At 49.9% G+C, this 14,655-nt stretch overlaps 1 protein-coding gene across 1 annotated transcript; it reads left to right on the top strand.

Annotated features, from left to right (window-relative positions):
- Positions 1-2,995: 2,995 nt before the first annotated feature.
- Gal3st3 (galactose-3-O-sulfotransferase 3) lies at positions 2,996-14,612 on the top strand. The gene is made up of 3 exons (XM_028892847.2): positions 2,996-3,192; positions 7,154-7,388; positions 12,694-14,612. The coding sequence occupies exons 2-3, from the start codon at positions 7,264-7,266 to the stop codon at positions 13,862-13,864; spliced, it is 1,296 nt and encodes a 431-aa protein (XP_028748680.1). The 5' UTR covers positions 2,996-3,192; positions 7,154-7,263; the 3' UTR covers positions 13,865-14,612.
- The last annotated feature ends 43 nt before the right edge of the window (positions 14,613-14,655 follow it).

Here is a 14,655-nt window from a genome sequence, read left to right as displayed (position 1 = left end):
AGGATTCGCCACTTACAAAGGCTGCAAAGCCTTCTGGGAGTTGTAGTCTGCGGCGGCTGCACCGCCTAGAGGCTGAACGCTTGTTATAACAACCCGTACCCAGTGGAAGATCTGATGTTAAGGCCGCGGGAAGAGCCGGCCCTCCACAAAGCGAGTGCTTTCTGCTTCTTACCTGCCCAAATGCATATTAAGTCTTCTGGCCCAACACCCTCAGTGATGAGGTATCTGGATACTTATTTCCCCTAGGAGCTCCTAGAGACTGCTCTCCGGCGCCCGCCAAGTGGGAGGTTGGAGCCGATGCCTTTGATAAAACAGTGTCCGATTGTTTGCCTGCTCACCCCGTCCCAGGCGTGCTTGAATGGCCTGAAAGGGGATCGGAGCCCGTAGAAGAACGGATCCGCCGGGCTGAGTTCCAGCTGCTGACCTGGGGGAAGGGCGATACTAAAATTCCCTTTTCCACATTCGAGAAAGGCTTAAATAAATGCCTTCTCTGCCAAATGTTTCCTTCCCTTTCTAGGAGCTTTCATACCACATTCAATTTTCCACCTTTCGTTTTCAAAACGAAATGTGTAACACTTACATGCTTGCTGTCTGTGGAGGCCAGAAGAGTGTCAGATCTCCTGGAACTAGAGTTACAGACGGTTGTGAATCGAACCCCAGTGCTCCGCAAAAGCAACAAGTGCTCTTCACGCCATCTCTCCAGCCCCAAGGTTTTCGTTGTTGTTAAGACAGTGTGTCACCGTGTGGCCCAGGCTAGCCTCGAACTCCTGATCCTTTAAGAATTACAGATGTGCACTACCATGCCCTGCTTCATGGAGTGGGAGATCTAGTATTTGAGATCAAGACTCATTATTGTAGGTCCGACTGTCCGGGAGCAAACTCTAGCCCAAGCTAACCTCTAGCTTTTGGCAAGCCTCCTGCCTCAGCTTCCTGAAAGCTGGTATTACAAGTGTGAGCCAATCTATTGCCCTGTTTCATTTTAAAGACTTTTCTACCCTTTATTCCTACCACCATTCCCAAAACAGGAGCAAGAACTTGATTTTTGTTGTTGTTTTGTTTGTTTTTCAACACAGGGTTTCTCTGTGTTACTTTGTGCCTTTCCAGGAACTTACTCTGTAGCCCAGGCTGGCCTCGAACTCACAGAGACCCGCCTGCCTCTGCCTCCTGAGTGCTGGGATTAAAGGCATGCGGCGGCAGCGCCGCCGCCACCACTACTGCCACCACCATCCGGTGATCTTTTTCTATCTATCATCCAGGAGGCACCTACTAAATTATTATGGGGGTGGGGTGGGGGGAATCTAACCATGGGTTTTATCTTCTTGTAGGAAAACAAAACAAAAAAAGCCCAAACCACTCAGGACCTGTCTTAGGGCGAGACACCATGACCCCTGCCTGCCCAACATCCACCAATTCACTTTTGTCTCCACACTTCTCCCACTAGTTCTGACCCTCTCAATAACAGCCTGTTTGTTTGTGTGATGAATAAGAGAGAGGAACACAAATGGTCTCATTTCCCACCCACATGCTTCAGATCTTTTCTCTTCCTAGCCACCTCCATTTCACCAGCTGTCCATAAAGGAGAACTGGAAAGGGAGGGGGTGGGGGGACAGCACACAAGATGCAGGAGAGGTGAGGTTTGAGAGAGACAAAAGAAAGTACAGGATGGGGGGGGGGACAGACGGACTGGTTCTCTTTCTCTTCACCCACATCTAAGCTTTGACCCTTCCCCTTTTGATTCCCATCAAGAACAGTGGTGGCCTTTCCTTATGCTTGTCAGTCCACTCGGGCAGACCATTTGCAGCCCAAAGGAAGTCTCTTCTGCTTCCTGTAACTAGAGAGCCTGGAGTAGGTCACCTGAGGCTGGAGGCCCCAATGTGCTCAGACAGAGAGGGAGGGAGGGCAGTGTCTTTAAGGTAAGATCAACAGAGCAGGTGGATCAGTAATATAACGAAGGCCAGAAAAGGACACACTAAGCAGGATCTGATTTTTTCACAGTGGTCTTGGTATTGCAGATAGGACACCAAACTGCAAAGGTAAAGACTGAGAGAAAACAGAATCTGACATGTCCAAGATTCCCTGGCTCTGAAGTCCTTCCCTTCTCCTTGGCAAGGATCCTTACAAGATGCCCACTTATTGGCTGTATGAGACCAGAAGGGACCAGTGCAGTCCCTTTCAGTTCCAGTGTTGGGTGGCTACCCTATTTGAAGATCCTTTCCTTGCCCAGAATGAAGGGGACAGCCCATGCCAGCCCCAGAACCAACTGTGGGCTCATGGCATCGAATGTGGCTTTGGGAGGTACTGCTGCTAGACATCCACCAGGAGCTCTCTCTCAAACAGAGCTGCTACAAGCAAATAGCTGCCCGCTTCTGTGCTGGAAGAAACAGGACTCAGGAAGTTGCTCCTGACTCCAGGATGAAGTAACAGCAGAAACCAGAAATAAACTGGGGTTTGGGTTCCTGGTGCAAGGTGCCTGGGCAGAGAGACCCCAGACCTGGCAACAGCTCTAGTCAGAAGTGAGACCTCTGGAGTCCTAGCAAGGCATGGGTGAACTACTAGGAGCTGCCTCAGGAGAGCTGCAGGACAAGCTAGAAGGGAAGAGGACCAGACAGGGCTAGTAGAGGTGGGAAGTAGAGGGGAAGAGAGAGGAAATAAAGGAGAGGACAAGTGTACCTGAACTTCTAACCAACCCAACCTCAAAAAGTTCCAGAGACCAATGGGACTCAGTAATGCTGTAATGTTCAAGTTTACTGACACCTTCCCAGCCTCGGTTTTCACTTCTGATGGAGAAAAGTGTGTTAAGCACAATGGTGTTGAGCTCTCTACAAGATTGCAAGGGGAAGATGCCTGCATCCAAAGATGCCAGTATCACCGGAAAGTGCTCAGCAGCAGCGGGCATGCTACAGGGTCCCCCTCCCCTTGCTGCTCTCCTTTTCCCCCTCCCCTGAGCAGCCAGGCCCCCGCCCCCGCCCCGCCCCCGGTGTGAGATGGGGGACGGGCGGGCGGGCAGAGCTGAGCTGAGCTGAGCGGACAGACACAGACGCTGCCACCTGATCCCATCCAGGCGCAGCACGGCAAGCTACCCGCACGAGCGTGTAGGGCCCGTTACCTTCAGACCCGGCAGATTTCAGGACAAGGGGCCCAGGGGAAGCGGAAGGTAGCCCCTGACCCAAGTTGGAGACAGAGCCTGCCTGCGTAAGTACTGCAGTAGCCAGCCGGGAGCCGGAGGAAACAAGCGTACACTGCAAAAGGAATGGGAGCCTGGGCAGTTGCAAGAGTGTCTTGGGGGCCTAGTGCCAAGAGAGCTGGAGGGGGTGGCACGGTAACCTGGGGAAGCGGGGAAGTGGGTGATCTGGCCTGTTCCCTAGAGTGACCAGGTCTCTAGGAGAGATCGGGAGGAAATTAAGGGAATGTGGGGCGCGGTGGGGGTGGGAGTGGGTAGTGATGGAGAAAGGAGAATGAAGAGAATTCCGAGGCATGGATAAAAGCGGGGGTGGATGACAGAGAGAGGACCGGGGAAACCTGGTGCAGGGGAAGAAGAGATGGGAAGATATTCAATCTCTTTAAGCCCTATTGTGCTACCCTCTCGGCCTTTTTCTCTTGGGGACCCGTGTGACCTGGGCTACGCCATGCCCCAAGTCAGGTTAAGACTCCACATCACTGGGAGGACAGCTCCCAGTGGTCCAGGCCTCGGAACCACTCCTCCAGACATCAGCATCAGCCCTGGAGCTCTGAGGGGAGATGAGAAAGAGATCATTTGGGAGAAGGGTGGACATCTGGGCTAGTTTTCAAAGCTCTGGATGGTGATACCATTTCTTCTTTGGTTCCCCAGAGAAAAGAAAGCAATTTACAAATCTGGGCAGCAGCCTGAGGTAGATTGTCCTGACTAAAATTAGCACTGCTATTCTGATAACGCTGGCACCCTGACCTGCTGGGGATGGTGAGGGGACCTCTTTCTCTCCTTAGAAAAGACGCTAGAGATAGAGTAGGTAAAGCCTCCCTGGGCAGCAGCCAGGGCCATCCCTCCAAAGCCATGCACCAGCAGCATGGCCACCAATTTGCTTCAGTGAGCAGAGGAAAACTCAGCCCAGGGAACTCCTCCAGGCCCTCACTGCGGAGTCCTTCTCAACAGCAGAAATGACCTGACCCAGGGAAGGCAGGCTTGCCTGCCTAGTACCCAAGCACTACTATCTATCTGGACCAGCAATGGTTTCTCTGGCTAAGTGCTCACATACAGGATACAGGGTTCTTGCTTTCAAATACCTGAATGTCTGTCATGAAGAAAAAAATCTGCCTTGTGCTCTGAAGAGTGGAACTAGCTACAGTACAGAATAGGAGATGAAAGGACAGATCAAGCCTAGGAGGATGTCACAAGGCAGGGTGGCTAGTTCTTACAGTCCCAGGAAGGTCCTTGGGATTGTGGGCTAGAATGGTCTAGGCTGTATCTGAAAGTGATGATCATTGCCAGTGACCAAAATCCCTGGTATTCCCGTTCCTGGGAACTGGCGTCTAGGGAATTCCTATATTGATGAAGGCCTGTCCCCCTTTCAAACCTTAGACAGCAATCTGGCTGGCTCCCCAGATCCAAGCCTTGTAGGCAGTGGATAAAGTCCTGTTAGAATGGGTAGTACCAGGCAGCACCCTCATTCTCTATGACAGGGAAAGATCCATTGTAGCTCACCTTACATTTGGCCTCCTTGACTGGCTCAGATTCCTCTCAGAAATGGGATGGTTTCAGCATGTTTAAGGGAGGTAGAAATAGACTTGCCCTCTAATTATCTCCTGGGAAACCATCTGTTCACCAAGTTCTCCAAGCAGGACTTGTGACAGAGAGAAACTTTGAGTCCTCAAAAGGCCAAGAATTTGACTTCCTCCTACTAGAGACCAATTCTGCTCTGCCTCCCAAAAGTTAGGGAGGACTTAGGCTGCCTCTGCTGTGCCCTTGGTTGCCCTCTGTGGCCAGACCCTTGGCTCTCTCAGCTCCAAGATGATTACTATCTCACAGGCTGGTGGAGGAAATCAGAAGATGGGGCCTGGAGATAAGGAGAATTGTAAACAGGACATCTTTCCACCTAAATGGATTTAAGGGTAATCTGGGATTAACAGGAAAGGGGCATTAAAAAAAAAAAAAAAAAGGAAAGAAAGAAAGAAACTGTAAGCCAAGCCCAGAACCACAGAGTTACCTCATCCCTCCTGGGACCAGGTGTCCTAGTTCCATATCCATGCATATTCTCCTAAGGTTGCAAACCCTCCTCCCCTTCACAGAGTAGTGTGAGGGCTGATGCTGAGTCTGAACCCACACATACACCCCAGGAGTAAAACAGACTCACCCTAGCTTGGGGGCAGGCATGGCTGCAGAAGCTATTTTCCACCTGAACTGCCAACATTCTTGCAGAGAAAGAAAGCCTGGACAGAAATCAAGCCCTCCTCTCTCCCTCTTCTTCCCTAGAATGAAGGCTCATCTCCTTCTGGAAAGTCTCAGCAGAGAAGTTGGAGACATGTCTTTACTCTCCCACCTCTGCCCCACCCCACCCTGGCTGCTGTCCCATTGCCTTGGCTAAGCACCTGCACCAGTCAGCCAATGGAGCCACCTTTCTGGGTGTCTGGGGATTGAATCCAGACAGGGCTCCAGGGCTTCAAGTCCTCCTTCCCCTGGTGGATTTAGTCCCAGGCAGCGACACAAACAGGAGGGCTCAGGGCTCAGAAGCATGCAGAACTACAAGACCAGGCAGGGATGAAAAAATACGGTTTTCTTAAATTATTTATTTTATGTGTATGAGTGTTTTGCCTACATGTATATCTGTATGTCAGATCTCCTGGAATTGGAGTTACAGAAAGTTGTGAGCTACCATGTGGGTGCTGAGAATCAAACCTAGATTCTCTAGAAGAGCGCCTAACCATTAAGATATCCCTCTAGCTTGAAAAAAATCAGTTTTGAATGGGAACAGCTCACATAAACTCTAAGAACAAGGACTTTGGAGACAGAAGAGTAGATCTGGCTAGATTTGGGGCCGCACACCTTTAATCTCAGCATTCAGGCAGCAGAGGCAGGTGGATCTCTGAGTTTGAGGCCATACTGAACTACATAACAAGTTTCAGGCCAGCCAGGACTATTACAGTAAGACCTGTCTATCTGAAAAAAAAAAATTTTTTTTTAATAAGCGTAGATTTGAGTTTCCAGACTTCTATAACTAGCTGTGTGACTATGAACAATTGACCATCACCACTTAGCACCCCATTTTCATCATCTGCTTAATAGGAAATACCTATGATATTAGGAGTTAGTAATAATATAGAAGGGTAAGCTGGGCAGTGGTGGTACACACCTTTAATCCCAGCACTCTGTGAGTTCAAGGCCAGCCTGGGCTACAGAGTGAGTTCTAGGAAAGGCTCCAAAGCTACGCAGAGAAACCCTGTCTCAAGAAAACCAAAAAATAAAAAATAAATAAAGCCGGGCGTTGGTGGCGCACGCCTTTAATCCCAGCACTCGGGAGGCAGAGCCAGGCGGATCTCTGTGAGTTCGAGGCCAGCCTGGGCTACCAAGTGAGCTCCAGGAAAGGCGCAAAGCTACACAGAGAAACCCTGTCTCGAAAAACCAAAAAAAAAAAAAAAAAAATAAATAAATAAAAAATAAATAAATAAATAAATAAATAAATAACAGAGAAGGCCTGAAGTACCAATCCGACTGAAGGAGGTGAGGGCTTGGCTGTTTCTGAGGAGTTTATTCTCAGGGGACTCGGGACCACCCCTTGGCTCGAAGAGTCAGATAAGGAGTCCTGGAAGAGGGAAAATCTTGGACTGAGACTTGTGTCCTGAACCACACGCTATTGCTGATGGCAGACTGATGCAGAGCTGGATTCAAATGGCTGTGAAACAAAGACAAGTTAGATACAGTCAGAGAGGTAAACACGCAGGACTCAAGAGACAGAGTGGCTTTAGTCTTGAGTGCTGGACACGTCCCAGACCTGTAATTCCACCCAACACTGGTTTATCTGGACAGTGAGGAGATAGGGTCTTGGTGATAGGAGGTGGAATTCAATCTACCCTGGCATCTCTGTTCACTCCACTCACTTAGGCTCTCTTTTGCCAAAGTCCTACTAAGCCTGGAAGAGCTCCTCTGCCCACTGCAAACCTGTCTGTTTCCTTGTTCTGACAGGTTTCTGGGAACACTGGCCCTGCTACCAGAACCCCAGGACCCCCCATGAGTGCTGGTAAAGGAATCCTGGATAGTGAAGCCCTGGCTGGTCCAGGAGTGAGTACTCCACCATGCCACCCATCCTCCAGTGCCTGCAGCAGTCCACCACGATGATGAGCCGCAGGAAAATCCTGCTATTGGTGCTAGGGTGCAGCACTATAAGCCTCCTCATCCACCAGGGGTCGCAGCTCAGTTGGTAAGTGGGAAGACTTCAGTGTGGGGGTATGGCCCAGTAGGAGATACTGTAGTCCAGAGCAACCAAAAGGCTTCTCTGGGCTACCCTCTCTTCCTGTAATTTAAAAGTACTTTCTATACTTATCCTCTAGAGCAGTGATTCTCAACCTTCCTAATTCTGCGACCCTTTAATACAGTCCCTCATGTTGTGGTGACCTCCAACTATAAAATTATTGTTGCTACTTTGTAACTGTAATTTTGCTAGTTATGAATCATAACGCAACTATCTGTGTTTTCCAATGGTCTTAGGTGACACCTGTGAAAGTCATTCGACCCCCAGATTGAGAATCACTGCTCTAGCGCCAGACAGGCAAGGACTGGACTCTGAGTGAATTGCTCAGTCACGGAGTTAGTTAGCCAAGATTTGAACCTAGCCTGTCTTTCCTACAGTGTTACAGCTGAACACTTCCTTAAAGGGGGTTGGAAACAGTTTGTGTTGCTCTGTTCTTTTGAGACAGGGTCTCACTTCGTAGTTTTTTTTCATTTTTTGTTTTTTGAGACAGGGTTTCTCTGTGTAGTTTTGGTACCTGTCCTGGATCTCGCTCTGTAGAGAATGCTGGCCTTGAACTCACAGAGATCCGCCTGGCTCTGCCTCCCGAGTGCTGGGATTAAAGGTGTGCGCCACCACCGCCCGGCCTTTGTAGCCTTTTTTAAAGCTCTCTTTTGCAACCAAAAATCTCCTCCTGAAACTCGCTATTTAGACTGGGATGGTCTCAAACTCACAGAGCTTGATTGGCCTGCCTCTGCCTCTCTAGTGCTGGGATTAAAGGCGTATGACTCTACTCTACCTGTCCTTGAGCTGCTGATCCTCCTACCTCTCCTGGGTGCTGGGATTACAGGTGTATACCACCACACCTAGACACCAAGTTAGGAAGTGCTGGAGATCAAACCCATGGTCTCAAGAATGCTAGGCAAGTATTTTACCAACTGAGCTAAATCCTAAATCCTGCAAACAACTTACTAGTCCATTGGTTGGGACACAGTTATTTATTTCTGAGGACATGTAGTCACCTATAGGGTGTGTGACCCTCTGGTCATCTTGATAGAGGGCACCATGCAATGAGAATTGGTCTCTATTCCTGATTCCCTGTGTGAACCCACCAAATCCCTGCACCTGTCAAGGTGTCAATTTCTCCCATATTCCACATAGTTTCCTGAGAATAGTATAAATAGACCCAGTGTCACTTGCCAAAGGATTTTCTATTTTTTGTTTTTGTTTTTGTTTTTCAAGACAGGGTTTCTCTGTGTAGCTTTGCGCCTTTCCTGGAACTCACTCTGTAGCCCAGGCTGGCCTGGAACTCACAGAGATCCATCTACCTCTGCCTCCCAAGTGCTGGGATTAAAGGCGTGCACCACCACCGCCAGGCGGATTTTCTGGTTTTATAGATGATGTCTATATAGACATTATCCTGAGCCCAAACTAGCTACAGGTAGGAATTTCCCCCATGGCGTTCTCAAGATGTTTAGAACTGCCCTTGTCGCTTGATGCTTAGGATAGTACGGAAGAATCAGAAGTGATTCCAAGCCTGCCCACATCTGATAGGTAGCTAGTAATTCCAAACATCCTTGCTTGCTTCAGGATGTAGGAACAGAAATGAAAATGCCATAAGGGCTATACTTAAGTTTAGAATGATGCCTAGTACAAAGCAAAAGCTCAAGAAATGCACACATAAATAAGTGGCTCTCCAAAGACCTTAATAGAAACATGCATCAAGAACGACCAATGTATTGCTGCAAAGCTTGATGTTAACCTCGCCCCACAGTGATGAACGAGTTAAAGAAATGAGAAAGAAGACAGAACAAGATTTGGTGACTTAGAGTTGGCTCCAGATTCTCTTCAGGTCCTCAATTTCTATACATTTAAAGTAAGATCCCTCAAAGATCTCCAAGGGCTGTTGGCCTTTACACTATTTCTACATTTAAAATTTACCTTAGGCTGGGTGGTGGTGGTGCACAATTTTAATTCCAGCACTTGGGAGCTAGAGGCAGGCAGATCTCTGTGAGTTCGAGGCCAGCCCGGTCTACACAGTAAGTTCCATGACAGCCAGGGCTACATAGTGAGATGAGACTCTGTCTCAAAACAATTTTTTTTAACCTTAAAACTTAGCAGAGAGGGCTGGAGAGATGGCTCAGAGGTTAAGAGCACTGACTGCTCTTCCAGAGGACCTGGGTTCAATTCCCAGCAACCACATGGTGGCTCTTCTGACATGCAGGCAAACTGAATACACAATAAATAAATCTTTAAAAAAAAAAAACTTAGCAGAGAAGCCAGGTGTTGGTGCCTCACGCCTGTAATTCCAGCACTCAGAAGGCCAAGACAGGAGAATCACAAATTCAAAAGCAGACTGAGCAACACTAGGCTACACACTAACTCTTCTTAAAAAAAAAAAAAAAAAAAAAAAAAAAAAAAAATGGAGCTGGCACAGCAGGAAAAGTGTTTTCCAAGCAAGCTTGATGACTGGAGTTCCAGCCTCAGATCCCAAGTGAAAGGCCACGTGTGATGACTCACATCTTTAATCCCAGAACTCTTTTTTTTTTCCTTTCTTTTTAAAACAAGGTATCTCTATGTAGCTGTCCTGGAACTCACTGTGTATACCAGGATGGCCTCTAACTCCCCAAGATCCAGAGTGGGATTAAAGCATGCACCACCACTGCCTGGCTAATCCCAGGACTCTTTAATATGTAATTTTTTATGTTCATTGGTGTTTTGCCTACATGTATATCTGTATGAAGGTGTCAGAAGCCTTAGAACTGGAGTTACAGACAGTTGTGAGCTGCCATGTGGGTGCTGGGAATTGAACCTGGGTCCTCTGGAAGAGCAGCCAGTGCTCCCAACTGCTGAGCCATCTCTCCAGCTTTGAATTCTGGAATTCTAAAGGAGAAATGGGAGATGGAGACAGGAGAATCAGCCAGAAGGGCACAATCCAACTAGCCTGCTCTACTCAGCACAGAGACAGAAAAAAGAAAGTCTTAGCCTCAACAAGGCAGAAAGAACAAATTCCAAAAAATTGTCCTGAGCTCCACATGCACACCATGGCACATGTGTACTTGCACACGTACACACATGGAATAAATTAAGTCATAAAAATTAAAAAAAAAAAAACAAACCGAAATCCTCAAAACAGCTACTGAAATCAAAAAACATTTATTCTCTTTCCATTTCTATGAGTCATGAATCCAAATGTGGCTAAGAACTCCTGACTCCAGGTCTTGTGTAGGTTTTCAGTCACGGTGTCTTGCAGACCTGCAGTCTCTGCTAAGGACTGACTGAAGGGTCTGAAAGAGTCCACTCAAGGAGCCTGGCAGACTTAGTTCTTCACGCGTCTGATGGGCTCGGTTCTCGTTTCTTGGGGCTGTCATTGTGTGGGTTCTGGCTGACTGACCAAAGTCTGCCTGCCTCCTTCTAATTTAAATTATCCTGGCCGGTGGCGGTGATGCTTTACTTCCAGCACATGGAAGCAGAGGCAGGCAGATCTCTGTAAGTTCAAAGTCAGCTTGGTCTACAGAGCAAGTTCAAGGACAGCCAGGGCTACACACACACAGAAAAACCCTGTCTTGAAAAACCAAAAAAATAGGCCAGGCGGTGATGGCGCACACCTTTAATCCCAGCACTGGGGAGGCAGAACCAGGCGGATCTCTGTGTGAGTTCGAGGCCAGCCTGGGCTACAGAGAGAGTTCCAGGAAAGGCACCAAAACTACACAACGAAACCCTGTCTCAAAAACAAAAACAAAAACAAAAACAAAAAAAAAAGGAAGGAAGAAAGAAAAAGAAAAACAAAAAAATAAAATAAAAATTAACCTGGTGATGGTGGTGGTGGGGGTGGTGGTGGTGGTGGTGGTGGTGGTGGTAGCAGCACAGGCCTTTAATCCCAGCACTCAAGAGGCAGAGGCAGGCCAATCTCTGAGCTACAGAGCAAGTTCCAGGGCAGCCAGGACTACACAAAGAAACCCTGCCTCAAAAAAACAAAAATAAACAAACAAATAATCAATCAATCCTGGAGACAGTGAGAGAAAAACCATTAACCTTTCTCTGCTATAAATTAACAGGTGGCTGGGTAGTGGTGGCACAGGCCTTTAATCCCAGCACTCCAGAGGCAAAGTGAGGTGGATCTCTGAGTTAGAGGCCAGCCTGGCCTACAGAGTTCCAGCACAGCCAAGTCAACACAGAGAAACCCTGACTTGAAACCAAAAATGAAATAATTTAGAGATGATACTTCATCATTTCTACCCTAGTCTATTGCATACACTACATCAGTTAAGTCTAGCCCCGCTCAGTGGAAAGAGAATACATATAAGGGTGCCACTATCAGGAGGTCAGCATGGGTATTCATCTTTTTTTTTTTTTCCTTTTTATTTTTAGTTTTTTGTTTTATTTTACTTTTTGGTTTTTCGAGGCAGGGTTTCTCAGTGTAACAGACCTAGCTGCCCTGGAACTCCCTTTGTAGACCAAGCTGGCCTTGAACTCACACAGAGATCACCTGCCTCTGCCTCTTGAGTGCTGGGATTAAAGGTGTGTGTCACCACTGCTTCCCCCTCCCCTTTTTTTTACTTTTTTTTAAAAACAGTTTCAGTGTGTAACTTTGGCTGCCCAAGAACTCACTATGTAGACCAGACTGGCTTTGAACTCACCTTGACCCACCTAGCTTTGCCTCCCGAGTGCTGAGATTAAAGGCCTGTGTGTACCACCACATTCCCCGGGTTACTACCTCCTCCCCACCACATCACACACCCCCAAGTACCCTCATTTGTGTATGGGCAATTTTGCATGCAGTGCCATCTAAGGCCAGAAGAGGGCCTGTGGGATTGGAGTTACAAATGCGGCCGAGTGGGTCCTGGGAATGGAATCCGGTTCCTCTTGAAGGCGCAGCAAGTGTTCATAGGGTTTATCTTTTTCTTTTTTCTTTTCTTTTCTTTTCTTTTTTTTTTTTTTTTTTTTTTTGAGAGAGTTTCTCTGTGTAGTTTTGGTGCCTTATCCTGGAATTCTCTCTATAGCCTAGGCTGGCCTCGAACTCACAGAGATCCACCTGTCTCTGCCTCCCGAGTGCTGGGATTAAAGTTGTGCGCCGCCGGCACCACCGCCCAGCCGTAGGGTTTATCTTAAAGGCTACCAAGCCCTGTGGGGCTCATCTTAAAGGCTACCTGCCACCCGATCTCTCCTATCACACGATAAAGCCCAGGCTGGTCTACTCTTGCACACTGGCCACGCTTGTCCCCCAAACTCACCGCTCCCCTGCATTATCTCCTCTCACACACCCTGGGCTTTGCAGGTACCCCAAGTTGTTTCCTCTGAGCTGCCCGCCGCTGCGAGAGTCGCCCCCCCGTGCCAAGCACACGGCCGTGGCCTTCCTGAAGACTCACAAGACAGCGGGGACCACGGTGCAGAACATCCTGTTCCGCTTCGCAGAGCGCCACAATCTCACCGTGGCCCTGCCTCACCCCAGCTGCGAGCACCAGTTCTGCTACCCGCGAAACTTCTCGGCGCACTTCGTGCACCCGGCCACGCGGCCCCCGCACATGCTGGCCAGCCACCTGCGCTTCGACCGCGCCGAACTCGAGCGCCTCATGCCGCCGGGCACGGTCTACGTCACCATCCTGCGCGAGCCGGCCGCCATGTTCGAGTCGCTCTTCAGCTACTACAACCAGTACTGCCCGGCCTTCCGGCGCGTGCCCAACGCGTCGCTCGAGGCGTTCCTGCGCGCACCCGAGGCCTACTACCGGCCCGGCGAGCACTTTGCCATGTTCGCGCACAACACGCTGGCCTACGACCTGGGAGGCGACAACGAGCGCAGCCCACGCGAGGACGCCGCCTACCTGGCGGGCCTCATCCGCCAGGTGGAGGAGGTCTTCTCGCTGGTCATGATCGCCGAGTACTTCGACGAGTCCCTCGTGCTCCTGCGGCGTCTGCTGGCCTGGGACCTGGACGACGTGCTCTACGCCAAGCTCAACGCGCGCGCCGCCACCTCGCGCCTGGCCACCATCCCCGAGGCGCTGGCGCGGGCCGCGCGCGCCTGGAACGCGCTCGACGCCGGCCTCTACGACCACTTCAACGCCACCTTCTGGCGCCGCGTGGCGCGCGCGGGCCGCGCCTGCGTGGAGCGCGAGGCGCGCGAGCTGCGCGAGGCCCGCCAGCGGCTGCTGCGCCGGTGCTTCGGCGACGAGCCGGTGCTGCGACCCGCCGCCCAGATTCGCACCAAGCAGCTGCAGCCTTGGCAGCCTAGCCGCAAAGTGGACATCATGGGCTATGACCTGCCGGGCGGCGGTGCTGGCCCCGCCACGGAGGCCTGCCTCAAGCTGGCAATGCCCGAGGTGCAGTATTCAAACTATCTGTTGCGGAAGCAGAAGCGCCGAGGTGGGGTGCGGTCGAGGCCGGAACCGGTCCTGGATAATCCTCCCCCTCGACCCATCCGAGCATTGTCCCGCATCCCCCAGGGTACCTGAGTTCTGTCTGCCTCCTGGAACCCAGGTCTTGCTCCATTAGGGCCCTTTTATTCTCCACAGGCTTGAGCCCTGTGTCCAAATGGAGGTGCATCTGCATCTGAGCCTGCCACCCCAGTGTCGCCTGAACCCCACTTTCTGGGATGGCATTGATGCGCCACCCACTCCTCCTTCCCACTTGGTTGGTGACTTTGACAAGAGATCCAAGGGTGTTCCAACACTGCCTACCCTGCCTTTTTCTGGGGACTGAGAACCCCACCTGTCTTTTGAGGGGCTGAGCCCCCCACCTGTGTGAAGTGGATGACCACAAGCCCCAGAGAGGGACTAAGTCCTGGGAAAACGCCGTGCTTCCTGTCAGCGCCTGGGCTTTTGTTCTTCCCAGAGCTGCAGAGGTCCGATACTGTCTTCCAGTCTACTTCCCTAAACACCTAAGCTGCTCCCAGACACCCAGAACCAAGAGTTCTTGGGTTGGGCTTTTTGTTTGGTCCTTTCTCCTCCTCCTTGGGTTGGGCTTTTTGTTTGGTCCTTTTTCCTCCTCCTCTTCCTCCTCCTCTTCTTTTTTTTTAATAAAATAACTTGAAATGTGTATGTCAGTTATTGAAGGTCAGAATCTCCAAGTTTGAAGATGAGGCAGATCTTTGGGGGATGCTGTGGCTGGACCCAGACTTGATCAAGCTGGCTGCCCCTTCCAAAGTCCTTTGACCTGGCATGCCCACAGTGACCATAGCCATCTGGGCCCCACTCATTTGCCAAAGTGTCTCTTCTCATTCAATTCAGCCACATCTCCCTAGCAT

The sequence above is a fragment of the Peromyscus leucopus genome, chromosome 1 (genome assembly GCF_004664715.2).
Source record: "Peromyscus leucopus breed LL Stock chromosome 1, UCI_PerLeu_2.1, whole genome shotgun sequence".
NCBI classification, from domain to species: Eukaryota; Metazoa; Chordata; class Mammalia; order Rodentia; family Cricetidae; genus Peromyscus; species Peromyscus leucopus.
Note: the sequence above shows the minus strand (reverse complement) of the source record. Positions and strands in the feature narration are given on the sequence as shown.